General features: G+C 41.5%; 1 protein-coding gene across 1 annotated transcript in view; it reads right to left on the reverse strand.

Moving 5' to 3' along the window:
* Positions 1–12,848, reverse strand: part of LOC142660228 (polycystin-1-like protein 2) — an 89,365-nt gene that overhangs the window by 40,727 nt on the left and 35,790 nt on the right. The window contains exons 17-29 of the mRNA XM_075836812.1: positions 12,592–12,717; positions 12,264–12,422; positions 11,079–11,203; positions 9,881–10,007; positions 9,110–9,238; positions 8,642–8,867; positions 7,752–7,942; positions 7,434–7,664; positions 6,886–6,987; positions 6,506–6,684; positions 5,519–5,665; positions 5,183–5,382; positions 3,683–3,906 (exon numbers count right to left, since the gene is read on the reverse strand). Of these exons, the coding sequence (XP_075692927.1) occupies positions 3,683–3,906; positions 5,183–5,382; positions 5,519–5,665; positions 6,506–6,684; positions 6,886–6,987; positions 7,434–7,664; positions 7,752–7,942; positions 8,642–8,867; positions 9,110–9,238; positions 9,881–10,007; positions 11,079–11,203; positions 12,264–12,422; positions 12,592–12,717 (2,166 nt within the window). The remainder of the gene's footprint in view (positions 1–3,682; positions 3,907–5,182; positions 5,383–5,518; positions 5,666–6,505; positions 6,685–6,885; positions 6,988–7,433; positions 7,665–7,751; positions 7,943–8,641; positions 8,868–9,109; positions 9,239–9,880; positions 10,008–11,078; positions 11,204–12,263; positions 12,423–12,591; positions 12,718–12,848) is intronic.

Genomic DNA, 12,848 nt, shown 5'->3' on the forward strand with positions numbered 1-12,848 from the left:
GCAGATGTTTGTAGGCGTTCTGCTTCCGTTTTTTCAGGCGGTTTTCGAGGCGTAAACGCCCCAAAATGTGCCTGAAAACACCACGTGTGCACATACCCTGACTGTTAGGGTATGTTCACACGCTTAGCAGAATACGTCTGAAAATACAGAGCTGTTTTCAAGGGAAAACAGCTCCTGATTTTCAGCCGTTTTTTTTAACAACTCGCGTTTTTCGCTGCGTTTTTTACGGTACTTTTTGGAGCTGTTTTTCTATAGAGTCAATGAAAAACGGCTCCAAAAACAGCTCAAGAAATGGAATGCACTTCTTTTTTGCTGGCGTTTTTACGTGGCCATTTTTAAAAACGGCCGCGTAAAAAAAGGGCCCGTCAGAACAGAACGCCGTTTTTCCCATTGAAATCAATGGGAAGATATTTGGAGGCGTTCTGCTTCTGATTTTTTCGGCCGTTTACAGCCCGAAAAATGGCCGAAAATAACCTGTGTGAACATACACTTATTATCTCTTTCTGGGGAAAAATCAAAATGAACAGCAATTCCACCATTGTTTATTTGCATTATAAATTTTGCGCCATTCACTGTGTGGGAGAAACAACATGTTTATTTTATGGGTCGGTACGATTACAGCGATATCAAATATGTATAGATTTATTTATGTTTTGCTACTTTTGCACAATAATAGCACATATGGAAATATATAATACGTTATATCTCGTCGCATTCCAAGATCAATCCGTTGATGAAGTCATATGTGAACTTTTACCGGACGACTCATATTTTTATAGAAACATTTTGGAGTGAAAATAAATTATTGATTAGCTTTTTTTTTTTTAGGGGGGTCGGAAGGAATGGAAAAGAAAAAAAAATCTGCCGTCCTGGGGTAAAGATTCAGTTTGTGCCCTAGCCCTGTATCTAAATACCCTAGCCAAAGCGGAGTGGCTTGTTGGTGTCAGTCCGTTTTGGCACCCAGCACCCCAGGACACATGACCCGTCAGTCCCTACCCCATGTATGACCCTACTCCAGGCAAAACTGATATACTGTGCAGGAACAGACACCGACAACAGAGGTCCCCTGTCATGTAGAGAGCATTAGGCCTCATGAACATAGCGGTGCCCGTAATCATGGTCCGTGATTACGGACACGGCCGTCCGCTGGTGGTTGCTGACAGCCATCCGCATTTTTGGCCCGTGCTCCCATATAAATCATGGGAGCACGGTCTGTAAAAAGCAAAAGATAGGACAAGTCATATTTTTTGCAGAGGCTTTCTACTGCCCCAGACACCTTCCCGCAAATATACGGGAAGGTTTCCGTGGTCAATAGAAATTAATGGGTCCATAATTGCGGACCATAATTTTTACGGTCCGCAATTATGGCCGAAATCTATGATCGTGTGCACGGGGCCTCAGTAGAATAATAGTGGATACTACTGTGTCGACATATTCTTCTAATTAAAGGGATATTCCCATCTCAGACCTCCACGGTATATTCACATGATATGCCATAAATGTCTGACAGGTGCGTGCCCGATTATTTATGAAACTTCCACAGACGTAAATGGGGAGAGCCGCGCACATGCGCACCACCTCTACAATCATTCTCTGCCTGGATGCAGCGGCCGCCTCACCAGGTGGGACAGGGTTCGGCGTACCCACATTCTCCACATAGGTGCGGTCCCAAAGGTGCTTCCCAACATTTAAATCCCTATTTGTGGGACTTGTTAAGCCCCGATTCGCCTTCATCCTTTTCTCCCCTCTATTGGTTGAACTTGATGGACATGTGTCTTTTTTCAACCGTACTAACTATGTAACTATGTAACTATGTAACTCCTAAAGGACCAGACGATTTTGTGTATTCCTGATCAAGAGCTTTTTATTTAAAAAAAAATTGAATTTTTTATGTTTTACTACTTTTGCACAATAACAGCTTATTTTATGGAAAAATAATAGTTTTTATCTTGTTGCATTCCAAGAGCCATAACTTTTATATTTTCCCGTCAACGTAGCTATATGAGAATTTTGGGGTACATATAATTCATAGATTAGCTTTTATTTTTTTTATTGGGGGAAAACAAAACAGCAATTCCGCCAATGTTTTTAGTAATCTCTTTGTCAAACTGCCTAGGAGCAGCGTCAGACTGGCCCACTGGAGCATCAGCCTATCAGAACACAGTGTACATCAGCATGCTGCGCTATAATCTCCGGTAATCTCGGCTGGAACTGCGCCGGAAGCCCCTAACGGAGCCTCCAACGCAGATGTGAACAAGGCCATATGAGTGGAATCTGTGTGTGGCATGTATCCAGTGTGTTAACTGCCTTGTGGGAATGGTGGGTGTCCGATGAGTGGCGTGTTTTCAGTGTCCTATTTGCGTACGTAAATTATGCATATTAACATCTGTATTCCTTCTATGTGGTTTCCTTGTGTCAAGCACTTCCTGGTTTCACTTTTATTTTTTTCTCTGCATTTCTTAGCACGTTGTCGGTGTGCTGTCCGTTTTATTTTCACGCACCTATAGACTTCAATGGGCAAGTCTGGTCCGCAAAAGTGGACAAGAATAGGACATGCTGTGAGTTTCTTGCAATGGACAAACACTCCATGAAAAAGAAAAATGGATGTGTGAATAACATTTCACTTGTATGGGTCAGTGTGCTGCCCGGTGTTAAAACTGACAGCACACGGACGAGAAATACGTGTGAATAAGTCCCTATAACAATTTGTTATATCTTTTCCCATCTTGCTTAAAGACGTATTCCCAATTTAGACATTTTTGGTATATCCACAGGATATATAATCGTATTGAGCCGCAGAATAAAGTTAAAGTTAAAAACGAAAACCATAAAACAATGTAGGAATCGCAGTTTTTTTCCAATTTTAGCTCACAAAAAATCTATTTCAGTTTCCCAGTACATTATATGGTACTTTAAATGGTGCCATTAGAAACTACAACTCTTCCTGCAGAAAAATAATCCCTCACACTACTCTATTGATGGAAAAATAAGTAAGTTACGGCTCTTGGAAGGCAGGGAGAGAAAAACGAAAATGAATGATAAAAAAAAAATGGCTCAGTCCTTAAGGGGTTAAGAGAGCAGCACACATGCGCGGCCTTCTCTCTACTAGTCCCCGTCTAGAATTTGCGGATATGTCATAATTGTCTAAATTGGGAAAATCCCTTTAAATAACCTACTTGCCCATTCCTTATCTTATAGATGTCTTGTAGACCTTCATAATATAAGCACATTTTATTACATCATTAACAGTGGCCATGTACATATATATATAATTGACGGGTGCGCCCCAAGAATGATTTCCTCTGGTTGGTCGAATGTACTCTCGGCCGGCATTCCCTGCGGCGTTCAGGGCGGATACGCTACGCAGCTTGACGCAGAGTATCCGCCCTGAATACGCTGTGTGTGTTCCTATCCTTAGGGCAACAGCCCTAAATATTATCATTGAAACAGCCTCACTGCTAAAGGTAGAGAATATAATGACCACATATTGATTCAGGGTGACCAATCAATTGCTGCATTGGTAAACCTAGTACTTGTAATATATTATTATTATTATTATTATTTTTTCATTTTATTCTTTTTTCAAACCTTTCCGGCGCTCATAGAATGTTTAACTGCTTTGCCAAACAAAATAATCGTAATATAATATTCATGATGAAAGCCTATATAGGAATGACTGTACCTTCAAAACAGCATCTGGTGTAAGAGCTGAGCTGGAAACAATTGGTGAAGGAGACTTGTTTTCAGTATGTGATGTACAGTCTTTTCCCACTTTTTCGGAAGACTCCTTTGTTGGTTTAGGTCGGACATGTCTGAAGATCTGAACTATCAGGAGGTTGATGGGGAACATCAGCAAGGAGCTCTCAAATCCAATCATCACTTCCTGCCAGGTGAATTCAATCTTACCTTGGATTACAGACAACAAGTCATGCAAAATTACTGCGTTAGCACAATATAATCTATTGGTTCTCCGGACATTCAAAACATTGATCATGTACATTCACTTCTATGGGGGTTACGGAAACAGCGTAGCTCAGCGAGCACTCGGCTGTTTCTGTAACTCCCGACCACCTAACCAGGAAGTGGCCGGGAGGCATCAGAGCGGAGTAAGCTAGAACGGGGTTTAGGGGGCCCCATTCTAGAGATAGATGCGGGTCCCAGAGGTGGGACCCGCATCGATCGGACTTTATGGAATATCCTGTGGATATGAAATAAATGTCCAAGATGAGAAAACCCCTTTAAGGCTGGAACTAGACCTAGATTTTTTTTTTGCAGTGAGCAATTTAATCACTGTCCATCAGAATGCATTAGGCTAGGACTATCGCTGAAATCGCTGTACATAGGAATGATTGAGTATCTTGAAAATCTCTTTATTTGTGTAGTTCTGAAATCCCAGCATATAGTGATTGAAAAAAAAAAAATCGTTCGCTAATCGCTTGACTGGAATCATTTTGAAGAGATTTTTTAAGCTACTCAATGTATTTCTATGGCAGCGATTTATACCAGCGATATAGAAGCGATTTTTTGTAGTGAGATAAATAGCTTTAGTCCAATGTGTTCCTATGAAATGCGAAAAAATACAAAAAAAAAACCCCAAAAAAAACGGTCTTGGTCTTGCCCCAGCCTAACCCATGAACTGAATGACTGCATATTGTTGTTTTTTTTTTCATTTCATAGGAAATTCGACATGCAAATACAGTGTGGGGAATTTATTAAGACGCGTTTCAGATTCCAGCCTTAATCTAAAGGGCGCTGGAGTACGATTTGGAGCATCTCTGGCCATCCTTAGGATAGGCCATCAATATCAGATCAGTGGGGGGTCCGACTCCCAGGTGTTAATCATTGAGTAGGACGGCCCACTAGACTCCTAAGCATAGAAAGGGCAGATGTTTAAATCAATAATTTACAAGTTATACGGAATCTTTTCCCATATCAGTCTGTTCAACTCCTCTTGCTTTATAACGTGCTGCCTGTAGATAGGACTGCATTTTCACTGACCGGTTCCCTCTAAATTTGATGGTAGCAGCCACACTGCTAAAGGTATAATATACAGTGTACTAAATGGGAGGTTCAAGATAGGCAATGTGTAGCCAGCGAATTTGCCAATAAATACATGTTTAACCAAGAAGAACCAGAACTGGAAATATGAGTTTTGTAGTCACATACTATATACAGTCATTACCTAAATCCATCTTCTGTTCAGTAGGGTCTGTGGGCACCCCCCAGAACATAATGCTGGTCAACATGGTACACAACAGCAGGGAGAAGCAGCAAGATACTCTCTGTACCCGGGTGAAAGGGCTTCTGGGAGAGCGGCTAAATACAGAGTACCAGATATGCCCATCTCGAAATCCTTTCGAGGTCTTCATGAAGAACAGATTGCTGAAAGTAGAAAGTGTGGAAGTTTTAGTAGATTGGATTTATCCCTAACATCACTAGCGTGGGATTCCTCAGATAATATAAAGCATCGGCTCTTTTATATGTTTAGTTCTATTTGTGTGTTATTGTCAGTTGTTACCTAAACTGCTTCATATCCTCTTCTGTGGCGACATTGAACTCCTTATCCAACACACAATCTCCCACCTCAATGGAAAGCCAGGAGTTACAAAGGAAGTATCGCCTCTGGTCCATTTCCACGTCATGTACCAACACTCTGTTCACATACCTGTGACGACAAGAATGATGGTTCAGAAAAATAACACTGCACTGAAAAATTATAATGGATTGTTCATTTTATAGATTAGTTACATGTCTTCACTATATCACTATCTGCGTGACCTCAACTCCATTCAGAAACTGCACACAATACTTTACAACTTGACAGAAGGGGCAACGGACGTATGTTTGATGGGGCCATTAGATGGTGGATTTTAAAGGTGGCCATATACATTAAATAACTGTTCAGCCAGCAGTTACTTCTTCCGACTACCCAACGCGTTTGGCTTATTTCAATGGGGAAACAGGAATAAGCAGCAGTCAGTCACCTCTAGCAGCTGCTTATCTCCCTTTGGAACAAAAGATGGGCATGTTCAAATCCAACATGCCCGATCTTTCTTTCACCCAACATAAGTCTTTAGGGGGGGGGGGGGTCAGGTGGCCCTTATACACTATAGATTGTCGGCTGGTTCTGCAGGAATTGGGGGGTTCTGCAGAATTCTGTCTAATGTGTCTGGACATTTTTAGCCTCAGGCACATGCTTTAGGGCTCATGCACATGACCGTTTCCATTTTGTGGGCCGCAAAACACAGATCCTAGTGGCTTCCATGTGCTGTCCTTTTTTTTATGCAGACCCATACACTAAAATGGGTGAGACGGGCTACAAATACGGACACACGGATCCGCAGGAACAAGGATGTGTGCACGGCTTCATAGCAATGAATGGTTCAGTATGCTATCGGCAAAAACATTGGTTGCTACACTGAAGAAAACAGCGGTCGTGTGCATGAGCCCTAAATCAAAGTTGACCTTGTGTTTCATATATTTCTAATACAGAATTCATTGTTACCATGAAGGCTTATCCCCTGAGTTGTCATGCCAGAGTCTTATACGCTGTAGTTCTCCAAGAGGCAATAAAGTTGTCATCAAGAAAACATCGGACCCTCCACGCACAAAAACAATTCCATCTGGGTCATACAAGTGGTGAGGTTCACTCTCTCCATCAGAGCCATACAGCGTTAGGGTTACCTACAGAAAGGAGTTTGCATTAGTTAAAGTGTTTTTGCTATACTGAAAATAAGTCAGATATAACCCAAGATAATACCGCCATTGAGAAGATCATTGGAATTTTTTTTCGATTATGAGTTCTACGTGTCTTTGGCTTTGGGAACTATTGATATAAGTAATTTGTGGACTGTGATAAGGGGATGTATTGTCCTACTTACGTACCTTGGATGTCGTTGCAGCTCCTCTTCGATGACCAGTAAAAACAGTCACAAGATACCGATACTGGGCAAATGGGTCATTATCTTCAAGTGCTATGATCTTCACCTAGATCAAAACAATGTGGGTTTGGTTTATTGGAAATTAGGCTTCGTTCGCATCCGCGTCAGGGTCCCGTTCCAACGTTCCGTCGGAACGGAGCCCTGACAGACGCAAACGGAAACCAAAGGTTTCCGTTTCCATCACCATTGATTTCAATGGTGACGGATCCGGTGCCAATGGTTTCCGTTTGTCTCCGTTATGCAAGGGTTCCGTCGTTTTGACGGAATCAATAGCGTAGTCGACTACGCTATTGATTCCGTCAAAATGACCGAACCCTTGTACAAACCTATGGTTTCCGTTTGCGTCTGTCAGGGCTCCGTTCCGACGGAAATCTCAGACGGAGCGGAGCCCTAGCGCAGATGTGAACGAAGACTTATTTGTATCTACAAATACGAAGGTAACTAATGTAAGCGAACAGATTAGCTTGCTTGTTAGTACATACAACTACCGACCTTGGAATTATCCTGGATATCTTTTCTCCTAGCCCAAATCAACACCAACACATAGACAAGAGCAATGCACCCAACCGTGGTCACCACCATAGGGTTGTCTACAAACGTAGCAAAAAGCTCAATAGTTCTGCTCACATCCACAGCATTTGGCATGACGATAAATGAGCTTCCGAAGAAGGTTAAATGGGTGCAAAGACACTGGATACTATGGGGAGTCGTTTTTGGTCCCACCTGAAATAAAGTGATAGTCAAGTGACTTGATTTTTTTAAAACGAATCCAGCGACATAAAACATGTTTATTGGACTTTATCTACTCACGTGACAGCCGGTGTTATTCCATCCCTGATTTGTCTCATCCCAGAACACACACTGAGAAGTGAAGCAGGTGACTGATATAGATATCGAATTTATATGGAAATCCTCTTCCTCTACCTGCGGTCTTACAGTCAAGTAGTAGCTACCTTCCCCATAAAGCTCCTCTGGGTTTATCACCCAGGAATACACTTTATCTTGGAGAAAATTTTTATAGTGATTAATACATTAAATATTAGCATAAAATAATAGGTTATGAGATTATGCTCAGTATGTTGTATGTCGTATTATGGTGGTTGTATTTGGAGAAAATGATCAAGATATGTCAAGAACTAAAACTTGATACTTTACTATGTAGTGGATCAAGTGCTTATTATGTTTCCACATCCAGGAAACTAGCAACTTGGATCCTTTTTTACATCATACATGATGGATATGATCCATTTTGATGAAGATAGCACTAACTTATAGTACAGAGATGCCAACAGTTCTATATGTTACATTAGGCATATTACTGTTACTAAAGCTTTGTTCACATCTGTGTTGGAGGCTCCGTTAGGGGCCTCCGTTGCAGATTCTGCCAAAAATAGCCTGACAGCGCTCCCTGTCGGGCTGAGGAAGGCTCACATAGAATGTCTATGTGAGCTGTCTTCAGCCTGACGATGAGCGCTGATCACAGCCGAAAGAGCAAAGCACACAGCGGAGCGCTTCTGCACCACCGTTTCAGCAACGGTGGGGGTCTCAGCACCCGGACCACCACCGATCCAAAACTTTTGATATGTCTCTATGACATATCAAAAGTTTGATGAGAGTGTTGTTCCTCTTTAAGATGAGATTACATATTCATAGCTAACGCTAGACCCAGCACCACTGTATTTAGTTTCCCATATATTCACCTTCAGGATATTGTCCATATGGCAGATGAGTATTGATATCGTAGTTTGTTTCATTCGGATGATATTCATACCCCAGATACAGTATCAAAGGTATGTCCTCACTGGGTTCCAAATGGATGATAAGAGGATAGTGGGGCGATGTTATGTTTACCTGGAGAGATGATAAATTGGCCAGAAACAAAGTGCTTTTCTCTCCTTCAGCAATTGAATCCCTGGGTAACATTATCTGAATAAAAGCAAATAAATTTGTAAGTTAAAATAAAGCATTCAAAAATGAAAAGAAAGAACACGGAGGTAGGCCAGAATCCCTCACACTGTACTATCGACTTGACGGATTGTAGCCCCACAATCTGCAGCCTATGGGGAAATGTCTATAGTATCCACCTAAGTACAGGTTGCAGCTTGCTCCTTTTCTACCTTTGCATGAGTTACTTATAGGTAATGACACATAAGGAAACACCTTTTTACCTCTATGTATTCAGCGAGATCCTTTACAGGGATAACAGATCCATTTGTGCTGGTCAGGCGCAGTCCTCCTACAGATCCACTAATGTCGATTGTGTTAGAGGAGAATGGATTCACTGAAAAGCTCACCATCTGGAATAGAGAGGTCATGTCATAAAGGTTCTAGAAAAACAAAAGTAATGTTATAGTAACAAAATAAAGTTTATTGTGAAGTTAGCCAGGGATATGATCCTCGTATAGATCTAGAATCTTTAACTTTTGCAAAGGTTCTTACATACCACCTCCAACCTCATGTGTATAGATCTCTATAAAATCTGTGATAGTCACTTGGAGGAATTTATCATAACCATAACTTTCCACTAGATGGCGACAGATCATTAGATAACTTTGAAAACTTGCTAAGAAATACTCACGCTCTCGCTTCCAATACCAGCTCAGGTGCAGAGAAACAATCTCTATACTATTATACTATGTACATACATACATACATACATACATACATACATACATACATACATACATACATACACACACACATACATACATACATACACACACACATACATACATACATACACACACACACACACACACACACACATACATACATACATACACACACACATACATACATACACACACACACACACACACACACACACACACACATACATACATACATACATACATACATACATACATACACACACACACACACACACATACATACATACATACATACATGTTTGGTATGGTTTGCCATGGTACACTTGCCCGAAGATCCAGAGCCTCTTCGTCACCCATCTGGAGGTTCAGAGAGGATAATGATGGAAGGGTAAAAGCTGCAGAGCTTACATCTGGAATATTTACTGATGCTCTTTCTACTTGGTCAGACTGTAACCTGTTGGAGCACAAACACAAATAACATAATACATATACTTTTGGGATGATTTATTAATACGGTCCTAAAGTTAGGCAGGATAAAACTAGACCAGAATGGCAGAAGCTGCACCAACTTTTTCACAATGGCGCACGCTTTATGATAAATTTGGTGTAAATAGCTAGACATGTTGAACACTTTTCTCTTTCCAACTCAAAAAAATGGCACATAAAATGATTAAATCTGGCTCCTCAGCCACTTTTTCTAGACAATGTTCACAACTATTGCGGTATTGAAAAGAAATTTGAAAACCACAATTTTCAAACAGTTGCATCAAACACGGTTTGGATTTAGACGAGCGAAAAACTCGTCCGTGTGCTGTGCGTGAAAATCACACCCAGCCCACTGACCCTATTGATTTCAATGGGGCCATTCACACATGCAGGCGTTTTCACGCACCTATGCGCCCATTGAAGTCAATGGGTGCGTGAAAATCATGCAAACAACACGGCTGTGCGTGATTTGCAAATCAATTCCATTGAAAAATAAAAAAAGATGTGCGTTGCGAGTGCGTGAAAAACGCATGCCACTCGCAAAGCACAGATGCAATAACGCAACGCACACGGTCGATTTACTCACGTATTTCACGTGCGTGAATCTGATACGCTCGTGTGAATGTAGCCTTACATGAGGAGCTTCCATTAAAAATACAGTGAACGCTGTTTTAATTTGGAATTTCAGTGCAAGAACCACCGATCTGCAACATGAAATCTGTGAAATTCATCTAAAACACTTCTGCTTTGATCTGAATAGGAGAACTTATCAGACAATGATGAGTATAGTGGTTTGAATCCTGAAAATGCCCCCATGACAAGTCTGAACTGGGCAGAAAGTGTTGTCAAGGGGACAGCACTGATAATACAGAGTATAAGTAAACTATTACCGTATAAGAAAACTTTTACAATTTGTTGTGTATATGAAAATTAAACACAAATATATGTATATATATTACTTGCAGTATTTCTCCTTTTCTTTTATTCCAGGCAATGAGGCCGCTAGGGCCTGGAAATAATACATATATACTGAACATACCTGTTTATATACATGGTAGCAGCAGGAGCCATAAGTACCATGGGTTCATTATTCGGTAGTTTCCCCACCAGTAATGCACTCTGCAGATTCTCTACTGTGTTGAGTAAATGGAGCGACATTGTACTCTACAGAAAAAGAGGATAAAGTGAACAAATACATCTAAGGCCTCGTTCACATCTGCATTGGGTTCCCGTCCTGACGTTCAGTCGGATCTTTCCGTCAGAACGGGACCCTGAACAGACACAAACTGACATGGTGGCCATGGTTTCCGTTTGTCTCTGTTGTGCACGGGACCAGTCGTTTTGCCAGAGGCAATAGCGAAGCAATAGCGTAGTCGACTACACTATTGCTTCCGGCAAAACCATGGGCACCGGATCCGGGCACCGGAACCTCTGGTTTCCGTTTGTGTCAGTTTGTGTCTGTTCAGGGTCCCGTTCTGACGGAAAACTCTGACGGAACGCCAACACTGATGTGGAGGCCTACAGCATTAACAAAAATACATGTGTTATAATAATAAACATGTTCTACACAATAAATGGTTGTCAAAGTCTTTTTCCCAGTATAATCTGCAGAATTTTCTGGCTTCAGTATTTCAGCATGTTAGAAAATTATGTTGTGGGGACTCAAAAGCTAAAACCCGACCAATGTTCTGAATATTTGTGACACCCTGTAAGGCCCCATGCACACGACCGTGCCCGTAATCACGGTCCGTGATTTCGAGCATGGCCGGCCGTGGACATTCACCTGCATTATAAGTATGGGAGCACGGTCTGTAAAATCAAAACAATACAACATGTCCTATTTTGTAGGGATGATTTCCCGTAAATATACGGGAAGGTGTCCGTGCGCCATAGAAATGAATGGAACCGTATTTTGATCCGCAATTACGGTCCATACTTGCGGACCAAAATTTACGGTGGGGTGCACGGGGCCTAAATGTCTGTTCCCTTCAGGTTAGGCTTTGACGTGATTCACTATGCAGCTCGGATTGACTAAGCATGAAATCATAATGGGGGAGATTTATCAAAACTAGTGTAATAGAAAAAGTTAAGGAGTAGCAGCCAATCAGATTCCAGCTCTTATTTTCCTAAGGCTCTTTGGAAATTGAAAATATTAATCTAATTGGTTGCTATTGGCAACTGCTCCACATTTGCACTGTCATCTGAATACTAATGGCAGACGTACTATGCTACTCCCAGTAGTCCCATTCTTTGCGCTGGCCTCCAGCACGTTACTCATGGCATTAAAAAGATGGCTTGCTGTTGTTTCCTTCGTCGGATCTTGTTCATTGCTTATGGTCAGCAGGGACTGGCTGACATCTCTCAACAAACTGATGGCATCCACCTTGAAGAAAATTATACATAAGATCTAACGGTGCGGCCGTAGTAGTTGATAGTATACATTTTTACACTATCGGTACCAAGGCTTTTGATGCGTTTTCTCGGAGTCAGTTTTAGGACATGACGTCCATTGGTTTGAATGCATTGCCTTATACCGAGAGTGCGTGTCTCACCTGAGCTGACGAAGAGAGCTCTTCACTTCTCATTGTAATGTCTTTCAGGACCTCGGACATCTCAAGAGCTGTGTGCAGTGTTGTCACATTAACAGCAGAGAGCGCTGTAATCATCACTTCACGCAACTAGGGGGGAAATGAAAAAAGTTATAGTATGCGTGACTGAATAATGGCCGTATGTTCACCTCCTAATAAGCTGTAATGCATTTATTTCAGGAAACATTTAGGAAAAAGTTTGCATATACATTAAATTTGTT

This window comes from Rhinoderma darwinii, chromosome 9 (assembly GCF_050947455.1).
Source record: "Rhinoderma darwinii isolate aRhiDar2 chromosome 9, aRhiDar2.hap1, whole genome shotgun sequence".
In the NCBI taxonomy this organism is placed as follows: domain Eukaryota; kingdom Metazoa; phylum Chordata; class Amphibia; order Anura; family Rhinodermatidae; genus Rhinoderma; species Rhinoderma darwinii.